Below are 18,455 nucleotides of genomic sequence, written 5' to 3'. Positions count from 1 at the left end.
ATGGCTCCTTCTTTTCTTTGCTCTCTAGCACAGTTGTATGGAGTGTTATAAGACCCAAGTCACTTGAGTTCCAGCTTACATTTTTCTTTAAATGTTTTTCCCCGTAAGCTGCAGCCTGTCTCCTGGTGTACATTTTTTATTTTTTTTAACAGAGTTTTAAATGTGCAAATTTGACCCGGAATCGGGTATCGGAGCGCTTTTTCATAGCACCAGTTGCGTTACATGAGGACACATTCATTTTTGTTAGGCACGGGGAGATTAAGTGAATTGCCCAGAATTAAAGGATGTTCATGATCATTGCTGAGACTCAAACCCAGTTCCCCAGATTCGAGGTCAACCACCCTAGCTGTTAGGCCAAATCCTCTCCCAATACCTCATCCCAATAACTCCTAATCCCATACCTCATTTGTGACAGCATGTCTTAAATCCAGAGGCAGGTCTTCGTTTGTTAAAACTGGGAACAACTCAACTCTCAAATTTTCAGAACCAACTTTAAAATCTGAATCCTCTTGTATTTCAAATAAGAGATTACCTGGTGTACAATAAATGACACTATTCATTTTACAAAGTAAATATCTTCATAATAAATTAACAGGACTTGAATCATATAAAATAAATTGATGCTTATTCGACATCGGACCAATTTTAACTAGAACATGTGCTGAACCTGGTTAACAATTTGTTACTGCTGTTCATTAAAACCTTTGCCTCTCTTCCTGAGAAGGGGAAGGTTTGGGACTTCCACAAAACAAACTATAGAACGGAAATTCCCAGTATCAATCAAAAATGAAACAGGATGGCTGTTGGCTTTTGCGTCAATGTTTGAGCTACTTTGGTATATCTCTAGGACTGCTCCAAGCATGCAATCCTAGTCCCCCTCAGGCATAGTCGTTATGAACTATTCCCTGCCATCTCATCATTCAGAATCAAAGGATATTGTTGGTACCCAGCACTATAGAACATTTTGTTTCTCATATTTTACTGTATCACTGGAGCTGTTGGTATTCAAAATTGTGAGAAAGTGCCATCTTTCTTGCCTTGGTATGCCCCCACTTTTTTCTGGACTGCTGATGTGCTTTGACTGAGTGTGCCCTGGGTTCCTGCCAACCAGGTACCCAGGGCCTGTGTTCCTTCCCTAAAACTGTGTTGAAACTAAAACCCAATTGGCATCTCTGGCTGGCCACCTATCAGCCCCTAGTAAATGGTACCCTAGGTACCCAGGGCATGGTGACCAGAGAAGACCCCTGAGGACTGCAGCACTTATTGTGCCATCCTCAGGGGCCCTGTACCCTGACACCCACACACTACATTTGCAGGCTGAGTGTCCAAGTACAGAACTAAACAAAGAGGCGACATGGTACACATCCCTCTGTGCCATGCCCAAATAACCCACTGTCCTGGCATACTTCAGTCACCCCTCTAGCTGGGTGTCCTATGCCAGAGGTGTGGGCACAGGTGCATGAGCCCTGTGCCCCTACAGTATCCAGGGCCATTCCTGGGCACTGTAAGTGCAGTGATGCCATTGAGAGTATATGGTGCTGGGAGGTTTTCATTACGAACTCCACAGCACCATAATGGCTACATTGAAGACTGACAAGTTTGGTACCAAACTTCGCAGCACATTAAACCCGCACTGATGCCATTGTGAGATTTAATGTAAAATGCACCAGAGGGCATCCTAGAGATGCCCCCTGAAAACCTAACCTACAATCCACGAGTGGGCTCAGAGGCTGCCACACAGCAGACATGTTGCTGGACCCCTGGGTGGAGAGCCACCCCCCTGCTCTCCTGGGCCTGCAACAATGCACATCCTAGGCGAGGTGCTAGGTCTCCTCCTCCAGGATGGGCAGGGGCAAGCTTCAAAGGCATGCCGCCTCTGTGAGCTTCTCCAGACCATTTGCTCTACCCAGCAACTGGCCCCCACCAGTTCTGACTCCCACTCTGGCGGGAAGACTGGCGGGAAAAACTACATCAGGAAGGGAGGGTGCCAGCCTTTGCCAACCCCTCCCCTCAGGTGGGGGAGACGAGGTAAAGCACGACCCCGGGATCCGGCCATCTTGAAGATGGGAAGCCCTGCCCAATCACAGCTAGCCTTTTGCCCCCCTCCCACAGGAGAGGAGCGGGCTAGGTGGTGTACCCATCCCAGGACAGGGACCTATTGGTCCCTGCCCTTGCCCTACCTGTAACGCCCCATATTCAGTACTTAGGGGCTCCCTGAACCTTCCTTCCTCAGATCCAGATTATGAAACAAGAGAGAAGATCAAGGAACACAAAGATCTGCTGTGCAGCTGCTAAAAAGAGGTAGACACCAACTGATTTGGCCCCAGCACTACCGGCCTGTCGACCCTCGAACCTGCTCCTGTTAAACCCCGGCATCTCCAGTGGTCAGCAACCTCAAAAACTCCGGAGGACCTGACTGCCTTGTGACTCTGACTACCTGGGTCTCCCACGAGCAGTGGTACTGCTTAAAGCAAGTAACAAGCCCTGGAATCAGCCTGAACCGCGAACCCTGCACCCTCAGCACCCGCCAAGCCTGGCCTGTGCCAGAGTGAATCAAAACCCTCAGGACGCTCCCCCGGCGATTTGACCTGGAATCCAGTGCCCAAGGACCCTCCTTGATGACCCTGACGACGCCTGCAGCCTCAAGACAAAGGGAACCCTCCGACCGTGACCAGCAAGGGTAAGATTTCCAGACCTCAAAAGACATCCCTGCACCCGGCGCCCCACGGCCCCCTGTGCCCAACTCCTGGGTGCCTACCTATCCTCCAAGATCCCAACTTACCCCTCGAAGTGTTGGTCGCTCCAGAAGATCCACCGTCCCCGAGCCTGCAGCCTTTGTTCCCTTTTCAAGATCCTCATTGAATAACATTGAGCACCCAACGGCTCAAAAGCACTCTGCACCCCGCCGCCCGAGTGCCCCTGGCAGTGCAACCGTTGTCCTATTCTACTTCCCCATTTGCCCTGAGCAAGTGACCAGGAGCCCAGCTCCCACAGCCGCGTGGCCTGCTAGCCAGCAGCCACCAACCGAAGGCCCCCTGCCTCTCATTGGATAACATTGGGTCTAACTACCTCTGCACCCGGCCGCCCCTGTGCTGCTGAGGGTGTACCAACTGTACTTACCTGACCGTGGGGGACCCCTGAGTCTATGCCCAGAACCACAACTTCACCAGTTGAGTACTCACCAGGAAACCGGTAACTCACTTACCTGCCATTGAATAACATTGACTGGTTTGACTCGAAAAATCTTTTAAGTGTCTACTTTTGAAAACGTAAAATATTCATATAAAATCATCTGAATTCCGAAATACACACCTGTGATCAGGAGAGGGGCCAGTACTGTACCCTGTAGCCCAGTACTGAACCGCAAAAGTAATCCCTAGTGGGTTTACTAGTAACTTGTATTTTCTCTATAGGAATCCATTGTCTGCTTTTCTATGAAATTTCTTCCAAGTGTCTACTTTTGAAAACTGGTAATATTCTTTAAAAATCATACAAAATACTGAAACGTAATTACTTACCTGTTTTAAGTTGAGACCCCAGTGCTGACCCCAGGAACCCAGTACTGGATTACAAAAGTAACGAGATCGTACTTTACCTGCAATCGGAATTTTTTCTTATTGGATAACATTGCCAGGTTTCTGTTGAAAAGTTTAAAAGTGTGAACTTTTAAAATAGCTTTTTATTCCTGAAAATTCACAACAATACCTAAAACGTTTTTGCTAAACTGTTTTCAGCTTAGACCCCAGGCCTGAACCTAGGGGCCAGTCCTGGAATTACCAAAGTAATCAACTGTGGTTATGTAAGGAAATCCATTGAGTTCAATGCTAAATTGTGTGTAGAATTGTGTAGCCTACTGCTAACCCTGTACCTATTGTATTTACAAAGTTAATTGCCTTTCTGCAAAGTACTCATCTGAGACATCATATGGAGAACAATTCATTTTGATACCTGTTGGATCTAGAAATAAAACAACTATATCTCTTGGTATGAAAACAATTGGCCTGGAGTTCAGTCTTTGAGTGTGTGAAACCTTTTGCTGACTGTGTGCAACAAATGCTTTACACTGTCCTCTGGTACTGCCTTACTGCTCGACCAAGCTACCACTTTAGAGAGTAAGGTCACACCTGGCTTTAACCTCTGTTATACCTCTGGGGTTTGTGGACTCTATACACACACTGTACCATATTCTGGTCCAGTGTATATTGAGCCACTTTCTCACAAAAATGTATTCTGACTTTGCACATTCAATTCTGAATTTTTCATATTTGGAACCATCATATTATTTTCGGAACTTGTGAGGTTCTCAAAATTGTATTCTAATTTATATCTTTCTCATTGTAAATTTTTCAAAAAACTCCATCACAGCCATATATATGTCTTCTATTTCTGTAGTTGGTGCATTATTAGGGCCAACTGTAGCTGGTTCATGTGTCGGCCATACTACCACAAACGTACACTCCAACCATAAATCTCCAGTAACCACAATTTGAAATACTGAATTCAAATCCATTCATAACATCGGCTAAATGTATGCAAACTTGTGTATTTCATCGTACCACTTCACTGGATGCTCTCGCAAATTTGGAAAATTATGTGTAAATGCATACAAATCAACTTGTGTCCATGGCACATGCACAACATTCCCTCCATTATCCTATCTCAAAGGACACTCCAAAACTGAACCTGCTACAAATTCAGAATTACTTGCAATACCTCTTGCCTTACTCTCAGTCCCTTTCATTCTCATTTTATTTGCTGTCCCTATCTTCCATCTTTCTCAATACTTCTTCAAATCATTCCGATCTTGAGTTCTTTAATATGAGCTCAACGTATTCAAGCCTATTGCCTTAATTTCATGGTGCGTCAGATATTCATTGTGTCAAATCCATTTTATAATTTAGTTTCGCATTTTTCATCTTGTGGATGTCAACCTCTAAAAAATCACCTAATTACACTAATTTATCATGTGCCGCTTTTGCATATCTGGCTGCTTCCTTTACCAAGTAGCTCATTTCATCAGCATTGTAAGTAAAAAGTATATTTCAATCTACATTGCCCTGTAACATTTTACTGAATTCAATTTTCAGAATTCCAATGCTAATCTCTTTACGTGGCTCGTCTGCCACCACTGTTCTCACAGGTGTGACAGCCTGAGTCTGAGATGGTAAGTCTTTACTTGTACTCAGCACTGCACTACTGCTGTCATCGCCAACTCTGTCACAGCAGTTGGTACAGCTTCAGTAGGAGTTTGCACCACAACGCAATCCCCCCAGCACCTGTGTCCATCCCTGCAGCATTAGAGGTTGTATTAACTGCTCAGTCTGAATATGGAGGAGGTCTAGAATGCAAACGCTTACTTATGTATTGATTTATCTCTATTAGTCTCATCTGCTTGCTCATCTTTCTTTTTCGATTTGGTTTTATCGTGCTCCTCCTTCTCAGTGACTATGCACAGAATGTTTACACACACTCAATTATTTCCACCCTCCAGCTTTTCTCCTGCTGATCCTACTTATTCTAAAGCCAATGTCTAAATGATCTCTTCACCTCCTTTGCTGCTTTCTTTCTCTCTTTCTCCGTAGACATGTTATCCCATTTACGTAGCGCCTCAAACTGTCTAGATCTGGGCGGCGGCTTCATTTCATACATGGTTTGTCTCAAGAAATCTAACTGACTAGCATTACGGGTAACCATTAATTTAAACTGTCAATCTTAATCATGTACAGTATATTTGTTTCCATTCTAAAATCCAAGCACATGTATACTACCCGATCTCCTTCATTGTCTAATTGTTCTATCATTAACACGTGTCACTGCTTACTACTGCCTTGTATTGGCAGATGGCTCTTGATACTGGACGGTTAGGGTAATGTAGGCACAGGAAAAAAAACAGCTTTTTCAATGAAAGAAAAAAATGTATGCACTGTAACTGACTTTTTGTGGACAATCAAATGACCTCATTATCCCCTCCCTCGCTTCCTTTCATTACTACATTGAAGCAATCCTGCATCACCAGACTCTTCCGCGATTCTTCACGAATAAAAACAACCCTCCCTCGATCCTCCTGTAGGAGCTTTTTGTGGAGATTACAGATCATTGGGGAGTCTAGATGATATATATCTTTATGAGCTCTCTCAGCGGCAAAATGCTGATGTTTTGCTCATGGGCCAGGGAGTGTCTGGTTAGGGCAGAGGATGCTTTCGCTTGCAGGTGGCCTTGGAGTCTGCCTTACGCCTTCCCTCCCTTTCCGCTCATTCACAAGTTTCTTCTCTGGGTGCGGAGGGAGAGTGTCAGTCATTCTGATTGCCACGGCTTGGCTGCGCTCCTTAATTTCCTATTCTAGTGGAGATAAGGCCGGAGGAGTAGTGGATGTTACCACTGAATCCCTCTCTCTTGTTGTTCCCAGTGTTGCAGCAGGATGTTCTGTCTAGAATGAGGTTAGTGGCCTGGAGGTTGAAAGGTTAGGCTTGCTGTATAAGGGTATTCTGGCTAGTATGACTCCGACTCTGCAGGCTGCTAGGCACTCGTCTACTTATACATTTTATTTGTGGCACTGGCGTGCCGTCAGTAAATGCTGTCAGAGTAAGGGTTTGGACCCTACTTTGTTTGACTTATTGCGGTGATGATATTTCTTCAGGATGGGGCATCTTTGGGTTTTTAAGCTTCAGTGGGCAGCTATTAAAGCTTTTAGGAGTTCTTGGAACAATCTGCAGATTCAGAAGGTTTAGTGGGTCCTCTGTTCAAGGGTTTGAAGAATGGTCTTCTTTCTCCTAGTAAGCACTTCCCTTCTTGGGATCTATCTTTGTGTTTGGAGCCAATGATGGCTCCTCCGTTTAAGCTCCTGCATTCCGTTGACATAAAGTTATTGCCCCTTAGAATTGCTTTTTGTGGACTGTTTCTTTGGCTAGGAGTTTGAGAGTGCTGGGTGCCTTATCTTTCCAGAATCCTTTTTGTCTGATTTTTGATTATAGTCATTTTGCGGCCTTTCATTTCATCCTAAGGTTGTTTCCCAGTTTGATAAGGACCAGGAGTTGATTTTGCCCTCCTTTTTTGAGTTTCTTTCTTCTTCTGAGGAAATGAGGCTGCATTGTGTGGATGTCGGGAGAGCTCTTATATGTTTGGATAGGATTGCTCCTGTCCGGCATTCCAATTCACTGTTTGTGTGAATTTTGGACCTGTGAATAAGGGGTTGAAGCTTTCCATTTCCTTGTTCAGCTGGTGGGTTCGGACATTGATTTCTCTGGCCTACAAGGTTCTAGGGGTTCAGGGTAGATGTACATGGTCTATGTCTACCTCATGGCCTGAGATACCAGGGGGCTTCCATTGCTGAGATCGGCAGGGCAGCCACCTGGGCGTCTCCTTTGACTTTGGCTACTCATTATAGGATTGTTCAGGAGGTTAACCTATCTGAGGTGTTTGTGTTTAAGATGTTGGCCACATCTAAATAGTGGTTCATTACTGTAGGCCTCATTTAGATCTTGGGAGATGGGTTACCCTGTCACAGTGGTGACTGGTATCTTGTCCACTGAAATATAAATTACACTAAATCCTATGGGATTTATATTTCGCGGACGAGATATCCGCCACCGTTGTGACAGAGTAACCTGTCAACCAAGATCTGACTCAGGCCTTTTGTCTTTGTGTCTAATAAACATGTGTTTGTGCAGTACCTTTTTGGTCGTCCTGTTTGGCTTTGGACTTTTCAATGTAGAAGTGAAGGCAAGCAAGGTATGGGACGTTGAGCTAATGCTTCAATTACTTACTGGCCAACCAAAATTAGACTTGTCGGGTTACCTGATATTTACAGGAGGATTGGGGGACAAGGGTCATTTTTTTTTGTGAAAAGAACCATGTGGTATTGATGTCTAGTGAGGCAGGATTGCCTCAATGTAATAATGAATAGAAGCGAGGGAAGAGGACTCAGAGTAATGTAATTACCGGTAAGTAATTGAAGGATTAAAAACTTCTAACCTCATTCTGTAGTAGCATGTCTTAAAAATGAATATGTGATTTTGTGTTTTTTTTTTTAAAGTCCTTAAGCTGATATACAATAAATTCCTTTTTTGTTTTGCTATTTCTAGGAGTAGAAAGCCTTCCCCTAAAAGGAGCCGTTTTGCAGGAAACAGTGCTACTACGCCTTTCTCTGTTGGGCTCCCTGTGCCGAGGGAGTCAGAATATTGCCTCAAATCGACACAAATAACATCAACTGCATCCCAGTCAAATAATTCTCAGATATCTCTGCAGAATTGCATGCTTGGACATACCACTGCCACAGCTGACAACAGGAACCCTGCGCTGCTCACAAGCCAGCCATTTGTCTGCCTTCCTTCTGCTTCTGTGTACATGTTGTGCCATAACCTCAGGGACAGTTCTACAACAGAAAACCTTACTAATGCAGGAGACTTTTGCAGGAGCCATTACGATAGTTGGGCATCCCCAGATAGATCATCTCTGGCCTCCTCTGCAGTGTCCCCATGTTCAGCTGGCGAAGATGAGGAACCAGCTACTAAAATCCGAAAGACTGATATGCAAGAAGATGCACTCTCACTCGTTTTACCGAAGGTACATGGTATTTTTATGTGTATTAGTGGACTGTTCGTAAGCATTTAAAATGGGAGAAAGCAAGTATAAAGTGTTTGATCCAACACACAAAACACGCTAAGATTCCACGTAAAACTCACAAAACACGCTAAGATTCCACGTAAAACTCCTGTATGTGCATGTTACATAATGCAATGGGTCTCCGTCTTCAAAAAAGAACATTTTCAAATTCTAGTGCTCTTCTTTTGCACACAGAAGTAGACAGAAATAAATAGTTGCACAATGCCTTATTGATGCAATAGATGCGTTTGAGAAAATGATTACCAAAAATGTGTTTCCAATCCTTCAAAATATCCATTTAAGATTGATGGTGTTATCACTGCTAACATTTTGAGGACTGACCACGTTAGCAAATTATCTCTTCAGGACTTGGAATAATACTTTACTCGGAGTATTTTACCATTTGTCCTGAATGTGCATACAAACTAATGTAATAGGATTTAAAGTATTTGAGAAATGGCTTTCAGTTGAAATATCATGGAAGATAACTTTTTGTCGGAGTTGACTAAGCTGATCAGGAAGGATGAGTGCATTGTCATTGCTACTGGAGGCAGCTCCCCTGTTTGAGTCAAAGTCCCATCCCACCTGTATCAAAATAAGAATTTGTGGTAGAACCTTCAGGTAAAAATTAGATCCCATAGCAGACATGACAGATCTGGGTTATCAGGATAGTTTTGTATAGAAAATGTTTCTGAAATAGTGTATGTCAAAGCAGTACTGTTTTTGAAAGAAAACCTTGATTTCTGCCCAGGAGGGATTGCACATGAGGTATTCTACAACCAAAAAACAATCTTCTCAACACTATTGCAGCAGCAGAGCCTCTTAGATAGTGGTTACTTGACGGTGAGCCCGTGAAGTACAAAATCTCGAATTTTCTTAAATGTGTTATACTGCGTTGTTTTTTTAGTTTCAAAAGCACAATTATTGAAGAAATTGAACAAACATCAATACTTCGTACAATCAAACATTAAAGATTACATAGGAAATAGCACTGATATACCAAATTCTGTCTAGAGGAGACAAATGAAACATTTTAAGAAATATGGAGAGCTGTTTTGTCAAACCCGTAATAAAAGAAGAAAAAAGAAGAAAGACTTAATATGGTAGGAATATGTAATAGCAAGGATAATCTAAAATTTTTTGCGCTATTATCTAAAAATAGTGTGAGAGGGGACCATAGCTGTAAGCCATTCTTAGCAAGAGGTAGGGGATATACAAAGGTTGTATCTAGCCTGTGGCTATGACATACAGCGTACCACCATGTTAAATATGACAGTTTAGATGTATCCTTTCTATTCTTTGTTATCTGTTGAAAAGCAACTGCTAACAACTAGTCTACGATTTGTACTTGTGATTGACCCATATTCCAATCTTCAGATAAGCTTCCCAGAAAAATGTTATTGAATGAGAAAGAGGGTGTGGTATAAAAAATTTGAGTAGTGAGTTATTTTTAAAGAACTGTAGGTGATTAGCATTTGATATTTGTCTGATGCCAATGCACATGAGTGGTAATTGTTCTGTATTCCCTCTATCATTTTAAATAATGCTTGCTTTTTTTAGTAGAATGTGCAGGGGAAGTACATCTTGTTCACATATCAACACATCATTTTGTTTATTTTCTTTCTAGAAACACCTAAAGCCAACTGAGCTAAAATATCTCCAGAGAGACAACTGCTTGCCAGCGGATCAGGGAGATGATCACTTTCAAACAAGATGTCACAGCCCGGTTATTGCAGAGGAACAAGAGTTGAATAAGTCCTATGCTTTTAATGGACAGAAGAATATGACTTTGCGTATGGACCACAGTGAACTTGTACACCCCAAAGGAACATTTCTTCAAGAAAATATGGCTTCCGTTCCACAGTATCTCTATGTGCCTTCCTCTGCTTGTAAGTGACTTTTACATAAAAATGCTCTTTTATTAGATTTACAAAAAAGATGTGCCTTACTTGTATGTTATATTTTTCTTAACATGTTCATGGTATATTGTATGGCTTTCTAGTCGAACAAAGACAAATTAAGTTGTGCTTGAACATAAATTTGTTGGTTTACTCAAAAAGGATTTTCTGCCTATTTATGTCTCATGTGTTCTTTTCCATAGGTTTAAATGGGTTCAATTTCTTGTTATCTGCAAATCAAGCCACCGGTGCTGTTGCACTTTCTACCAGTCATTTACCCCCAGTGAATGTTCCTTGTGTGATGGTGCCATCTTCTTCATTGCCTCAGTTTCCCTTTCTCTGCTCTCCCTCCATCGCCGGTCAGCTGCCTACAGCTCCGTCTACCTCCGCTACAAATGTTGGGTCAATGAATTTTAATGCACCTGGCATGGCGTCAGCGACTCACCTTCTAATTGGAGCTGCATCAATGGTTGCATCAAAGGCTGACGAGTCACCTTCTTTGGAATCACTTCAGGTCTATTCTCCAGTGGTAGGAAGCGCAGAAGGCTCAGTTAGGACAGACTCGCCTGTTTGTAGAGGACAACCACTGGCGATGAAAAATCCTCAACAGGTAAGCAATTGAAATAAGTATTTCTAGTTACAAGAACACAATTTTAAAAGATGAGATCATTTTAATTTCGCCATACAAACAATTTTCTTTTTTAACTGCTGGCCACTCGTTCTCAGTTTCATACTGCTGGTACCTCTCCTTTACCTTAAGTTTGAGTTAGATACTGTAGTCGTGTTAATGAGCCGAACAACAATGGGGATAAAGAAATATTCAAAACTGTGACTCGCTTCCCATTGCATCAGTTCCTCTCTCCATGTTTGTGGCTATAAACACCGCCCCTCCATTCTAATGGTTTTGTCATGTATATTTGATGGCGAGGTATAAAATCATAGAGCAAGCATTTCATGCACAAATGCAAGTTTGTAACACATTTTGTGCTAGACATTGTAAGTGAATATAAACGAGTGTGTTAGAATGCTGAGGCATTTGAATGCTGAGGCATTTGGAATACAATCACATAATTCAGTTAGGTAATGATCTTAAATCAGGATAACCACAGTTAATTCCATTCTGTCTTTTTGGCTACAGCTCAGATTAAACTACCACCTTAAATATATTATAGACATATAGGCCCCATTAGGATGGCGGGCGGACTTCGCCCGCCCACCATCCTCGCGGAAAATGGGACGGCTTGCGAGCTAAGCGGCGGTCCCGCCTTGCATATTATGATGCGCCCGCCACTGTGGTGGGCGCATCATGCATTTATAACATTGCGGCGGGCGGTGTTTACACCTGCACCCGCCGCAATGCTATAAATGCATGGCTTGCATTTGCATACACAAAGCGGGAGGCACCGCGCGGTGCATGCCGCATTGTGTATGCAAATGCAGGGGGGTACCACAGGTGCCCCCCATGTGCACCCCCAGCTTGCCTTCACCGTGGGGGCCCACAGGGCCCCCATATACACCCTTTTCCGCCATGGCCGCAATGCGACCGGGGCGGAAAAGCGGCGGACCGTGTTTCAGTCCACCGCGGTCCCCCCGCCATAGTAATATGGCAGGGGGGAAACGGATGGCGGGCGGATAAGGTTGTCGGGCGGATCGCCACCGCCCGCATGGCGGTGGCGGTCCGCCCGACATCCTAATGGACCCCATAATTTTTGTTTCTATCCTCTCTTCCTTGGCTGCTTGAGAGGTCCGCCTCCTTGTGTTACTACTACCAAACCTTCTACCATAACACTGAGAAATGTCCTCCATATGTACTATACTGTCTCTACTGAATGCATCATTTATCCACTAATTCTTTTACATGTCTTCGACCGGCACACAGTTCTTTTAAAGTGAGATTTCACGCTACCTTGATTTCTTTTGGATCTTCTTGGCTTCACTTTTTATTCTTAAACTGTTGGTTTTCAGGTATTCTTGTTACATTGATGTGCAGCTCCCCCTTTAATTATCAAATGTGTGCTGTCTGTGGTGTTAAGTTCCTTATCACCTGATTCCTAACTGCAGTATTTTAATTTCACTTTCAAGAAGAGTTCTTAGCAAGCAGCTTAATCTATTGAAATGTTGCATACCAGAAAATTGTTTGGAACTTATTGCATGATAGGGTTTAGACTTTTTATTATTAACTTCAACGTGGGGATATTTTGGTAAGTAATTTTGGGAACGCATATTTGCTCAGATGATATTCTTGTACCATTGCATGGAATAACCAGATTTTAATGAATCTTTGTAAAAAAAAAAGTTTTTCTCAAGCTCCAACCTGAGGGAACTTGGTTTTTCCAGATATTTATTGTTGACTGAGCTATTGTAAAAGAATATCAGGAGCACTTTAGTGAGCAACTGTCCAGGTCTCAAATGTTCGCTTATAATTGCAGTGATGCTCTGTTTGTAGAGGTGACACAATAGACCAGGCCTCATTTTCCTGAAGGCAACCTTGAGGTGTCCATGCCTAATAGTCTGTTTCTCATATGCTGCTGTTGCATAATAATGCTGCAAACACCTAGAACTCTAATACAGCATTTGCTGGTTTGTACATTCAGGATACTGCAGTATATCAGTAATACTGTAGCAGAGAGGTCTAACACCCCCAGTCCACACCTGCTCCACATACCTCCGATCCAATCTCAGGGCGTAAGTCCCTCCACAGTTCAGAATTTCTTTCTGAATGTCTTTAGTGGCAAGTTAAACATTGAACCAGCTTCTCTCTGGCTTCTAGGGTATCTGTTGGCAGTAGTTTAACCCACTCCGACACCAGCTCCCCTGTATCCTCTAGCACTGCCAGCAGCAGTCCATTTCTACTGTTCAGGTTCAATGTTGAATATGGCAGCAGGCTGATTAGGGCTCCAGTTAATTCACATTCTGTCCTCCCTGCAAGAGTTGAGGTATGGGATGTGGCTATAAAGGTACAAGAGCAAGCATGTGGGTCTGGTATCTGGTGAGTACAAAGGTAAATCCACTCTCCAGGTGGTAAAATGTAATAATAGCAAATTCCCTTGCAAGACTTCCATCAAGAGATTGGCACCCTGCCTGAGAATCAGGATATCAAAGTTTTTGTGGAATCCACAGCTCCTGCACCAAATACAGCAGTTAATATTAAGACCAAGGCCCTCAAACTGGCTCAAAACTGCTGATAATGTGGGACTTCATTAACATCCCTAAACGTTTATGAACATCAAACTATTCATGCACAGACTTGGCCAACCTCTCTGGTTCTAGAACAGGTGGCCCAGGAAAAAGTCATTGGCTTTTATTCTGAACGAAAGAGCCAATTTGACATTACCATTGAGTTTCTGCACAAGTACAAGCTGAACAAAGCCACTGGCAAATTGTGAAGGACAATCTAAATATTACTGTCCAAACCAGTCTCCTTTTTCCAGCCTCTTCTTTGCAGTCCTTTCAGTCATGGCTTTGTTCGCTCTAGACTTAAGTGACTGCCTTCTCTTTCCAAGGCCTGGTTCATGAGATCTCTGGTTGAGAAATACTGCATAGTAGGGCCCCATCAAAAGTCAAGATCCTAATGTTGGCTCTAGATCTTGCATCTGTACATAATGACTAGCTTCACTTAATGGACTTGAAAGATGCTTGCATGTACCCGTAATGCAGAAATACACAGGAAAACCAACAGTACAGATACAGGGTGCTGCACTATGGTCTAAACATGTCTACCCTCCCTAAAAATCTGCACCAATATCCTGGTCCTGATCGCTGCCCTTCTGTATCTTCAGAAGGGTCCACTCTTCAATAGCCTGCCTCACCCTGAGCCTCCCGTCATGCCCTACGTGAGGATCCAATTCTGAGGGCTCATTCTGTAATTCGGATTAGCAAAGGCCTTCCCTCAGGCCTTACCCAAGTATTGACCTCTACTAGGTAACATGCATCTTGCATCATGGTGGCCATTCAATGCTAAGCTTCGCTCCGCATGCATTCTCTCCTGCTCTACAGTTTCGACACTTGGATCAAGTGCTGGGCAGGCAGTCTAATTCTGTCCCCATCCACACAGCACCAGTGCATACATTGAGCCAGAGAGCTCATGCCTATGTCTTTGTTTGGTGAAGTGCCTGTATGATAACCACAAATTATTGTAACTTACAGAATTTTGGTGGATAGAATGTGGTGGGTCACCGAAAGGTAATCTCCACCAGTGCTTTACATACATGTGGTGGTGTGGAAGTGGCTTTCATGGTTGTATAAAAAGCCTTCTTTCCAGAGGATTAGCCCAGAATGTGAATGCCTGATATGGACAAGAACACAGCCCTATTCTACCAGCAAGGCAAGAAGTGTTCACTCTTTGCAGTTCTGCCAACTAACAGCAAAAGTGTGGGAATGAGCCGTCATTTTGAACTAGCCTCTTACATTGCTGGGAACCTAAAACCAGAAAGCAGACGACCTGAGTACGTGTCCCCATTTGCTTTATGGGTATGAAATCCATTAAGAAACCATCTAGTCCATCTTATAGGCTTTGTTGCACCCAGCCACTGACACTTTTTATGCCAGTTAGAACTCTACCTCATGCTCAGTTGGAGAGAGAAGTTCCTGTTTGTCCTACTTTTGACCCCTGGGGTACCATTTACTAGGGACTTGCAGGGGTGCTAAAGTCCTTAGCCAATTGTGAAACAATTGGACATCACCTTGTTTTAAGGAAGGAGCACTGGCACTGAGGTTTAGTTAGTAGCCTCAGTGCACTGTCTGAGTCGAAAATCAGCAGCTAGTAGCTAATAAGGGTGGGACACCTACAACAAAAACCCAATTTCTTACAGAAGGGCATAACCCACTTAGTATAGCCTGCAGATAGTTGCCAGTGTAGCTTGAGGTGTGACATTTCATCAGGCACATTGTGCACAGCTCATAGCCATTTTTGCAAAACTATAGCTTTTCGGCGCCAGGGAGTCTGGACCACCTCATGAATCCAGACACTGTTTCTACTCATGAAATCTCAAATTGGAGACAAAAACATATCATACTGCTTCTCAGTTGAGAAGAACCCAAAGACTTGTTCTTTGTGCCTGATAAAGTTGTTTTGAACAGGTCAGAATTTTTTCAAGAAATTCAAGTCAAGCCAAGCTTGGTATAAATTATTTGTTTACGCGGTCAAATTGGTTAGTTATAAAGATCCGGATGCAATTCATTCCAAAGCTGAACGCTTGGTGTGATTTTTGTTTGAATTGGACCTTACTGAGCAGTTTGATTTTGTGTGTTTAGTTTGGAAAGGATCTGATCCTTTGGACATGACTGTAAGAAAGTAGCTCTTTTTGCCATGGTCACCCCCACTTTTTACCTGGTAACTTATGTTTTTTCGACTGGAAGCGCACTGGGTTCATGCAAACCAGGTCCCCAGTGCCAGAGCTCTTTCTTAAAACTGTACAATTGTGTCCCCAATCAGCAAAACGTTAGCACCCTCTGTAAGTCCCTAGTAAATGGTAACCCTGGTACCTAGGGCCTGAGGTACTAAAGAAGGTCGCTAAGGGTAGCAGCACGAATTGTGCCACCCAAAGGGACTTCTCACCAACCACCTGCAAGGCTGCTATTGTAGGATGCGTGTCTTGGTGCAGACAAAAGTGAAAACACATCCCTGTGTGCCATGTCCCCTAGCACCTCATGCAATATGTTCGAGGCATGTGGGCTGCTGAATTCATATCTGTGCATAGATCGCCGCCTAGTGTTGGGTCCGGATGATTGCACATTGTTGTCCTGGAAGAGTCTTCGAAGTATCACGAGATAGGTGGCTCCTCCCCTGGACTACAGTGCGCATGGGCATCGCCTCCATCCCCAGATTGTTTTTTTCCGCCATTGGGTTCGGATGTGTTTCGGTTCCCTCTGTCGGAATCGATAGTTGTAAAACTCTTCTAACTCGAGACCAAAAGGTCTTTAGGCTGGGCGTCGGTATCGTTTCGTTCGGGTTTTTGTCTGTTCTCAGCTCCGAACTCTTGCTACCCATCCGCGTGCTCTCGGTGCGGACGGGCCTACTCGACGCTCCAGACATGGAACGGACTCCGTTCAAAAGGTGCCCGGTGTGCACCTCCAAGTATTCACACCTCGATGTGCACCCTGTGTGCAACAAATGTTTGTCACGGACCATGATGAGGCCAGGTGCATGGCCTGCTCGAAGTTCCGGTGCAAGAAGACTCTCAAGATTCGTCGGGCCGCTAGACTCCAGGCCCAGCTATCGGCAACATCGGCGCCCCCGCCGGACGACATCTTCGAAGAATCTGTTGAAGACGACTATGTCATGCGGGTTTCGGACTCTAGCCCCGCGTCTGAGGGGGATGCCTATGACGCGGGAGACGAGGACTTTGACGAAGCCGGCGACGAGGTAGGGGACGACGATGGGGCAATTGCCACCGTGGGGGACAGCTCGGAGGAAGAGCGTCCCCAGACTGACTCAGGGGTCAATCCCCTTCATGCGGCCCAGGTCGAGGGATCGCCTTCGGGCCTTCCAAGACTTTGTTACTAGTCCAGCAGCCCCGCCTCCGGGCCCGGTCACGGACATTTCTAAGGCGCCACTCCCGTTAACAAAAACGAAAGTGAAGCCATTGGTATCCACTCCTCCGGTTTCGAAACCGAAAGTGCAAGCTGCACTGGTGCAAAAGGCTCTGGAGGCGTCGACTTCCAAAAAATTCAAAATGGCCGACCTCAAGAGCCGTGCCAAGATGGCCAACCCAAGGGCCTCGGGGTCGACGCCGAAGACGAAGTCGACCGACGCGGCCGCGTCGGCGCCGAAGATGGTCGAGGTCGATGACCCGAAGAAGGCTTCGAAGAAGCGTCAAGGCGATTCCACGGCTCCGCCCGTCGGGGACAAGGACCGTGAAGTGTCGGCTCCTAAGACGTTGCCTCTCGCCGACCCGACTCCCGACTCGGGGAGATCGCTCGAGCCGGTCAAGCCCTCCACGGCCTTGACGAAGAAGGTCGCAGAGTCCCTGCAACGGATTCGGAAGGACGCTGTGGTTCCCGAACCAGGGGATGTGGTGCCGAAGCACACAACGAAGCCCACAAAGGCGCAAACGCCTATCCGCTTCACCCTGCCGCCGAAGTCGACGCCGAAGGCTTTCGCTCCGAAGCATGGGGCAGGTGTGCCCTCGAAGCAGGTGTCGACGCCCGAAGCAGCACTGGTGGTGGCGAAGCCTCGGCTCCAGCCGCTTACAGAGGAAGAGCGTCGAGAGGTCATCATCGACGCCAATACCGGAAAACTGTCTCTCCTCAAGAGGAAAATCACCGCGGAGCCGGTGTTGGAACATTTTCGCATTCCTCTCAAAAATAAGAAGGGTTCTACGGGTACTTCGGCCCCAATCGAGCCTGCCTCTCCTCAAGCTTTAGAACATTCGCCAACGCGTTCCAACGCAGGGGATGGTGACGATGAGGAGGTCGAGTACAACTATCTGGCGTACTCGGATCCGGAGGAGGAACATGAGCCTTGGTCTGCCGGAGGCGACCCGGACGACCCGCAATCGGGTCAGGAACCGCAGCTCTTTGCTGCAAAGACCTCACCGACGGAGGACTCGGCAGCCTTCAACGCTTTGATTGAGCGAGCTGCAGCTAACCATGAGGTCGAGCTGCACTCAGATCCTGTGGATGTGGACTTTTTGTTTGACACTTTCTCAGTGGCTGAAAAGTCGGTCAAGACATTGCCAATGCTCAAGGGAGTGCTAAAGCACGCGACTGAGGTCTTCAAAGAGCCCACACGGGCGCGTGTCATCAATACTCGCATTGACAAAAAATATAAGGCAGCGCCCTCGGATCCAACATACATCAAGGGACACTTGCCACTGGACTCGTTGGTGGTATCCAACACACGCAAGAGGGCGAACTCGCAGACCACTGGTGACGCTCCTCCCCCAGACAAAGAGTCTAAAATATTTGAGGCCTCAGGGAAACGGATTGCTGCACAGGCAGCTAACATTTGGCGAA

The 18,455-nt window shown here is 45.1% G+C and overlaps 1 protein-coding gene across 2 annotated transcripts in view; it reads left to right on the top strand.

Annotated features, from left to right (window-relative positions):
* The window catches only part of E2F7 (E2F transcription factor 7), a 53,932-nt gene that overhangs the window by 25,625 nt on the left and 9,852 nt on the right, over positions 1 to 18,455 (top strand). For both annotated transcript variants that reach the window (XM_086919574.1, XM_086919570.1), the window contains exons 10-12: positions 8,082 to 8,562; positions 10,229 to 10,490; positions 10,703 to 11,109. In XM_086919574.1, coding sequence (XP_086775700.1) covers positions 8,082 to 8,562; positions 10,229 to 10,490; positions 10,703 to 11,109 — 1,150 coding nt within the window. The remainder of the gene's footprint in view (positions 1 to 8,081; positions 8,563 to 10,228; positions 10,491 to 10,702; positions 11,110 to 18,455) is intronic.

Source organism: Lissotriton vulgaris, chromosome 1_1 (assembly GCF_964263255.1).
Source record: "Lissotriton vulgaris chromosome 1_1, aLisVul1.2, whole genome shotgun sequence".
NCBI lineage: Eukaryota > Metazoa > Chordata > Amphibia > Caudata > Salamandridae > Lissotriton > Lissotriton vulgaris.
This window is presented reverse-complemented; position numbering and strand designations above follow the sequence as displayed.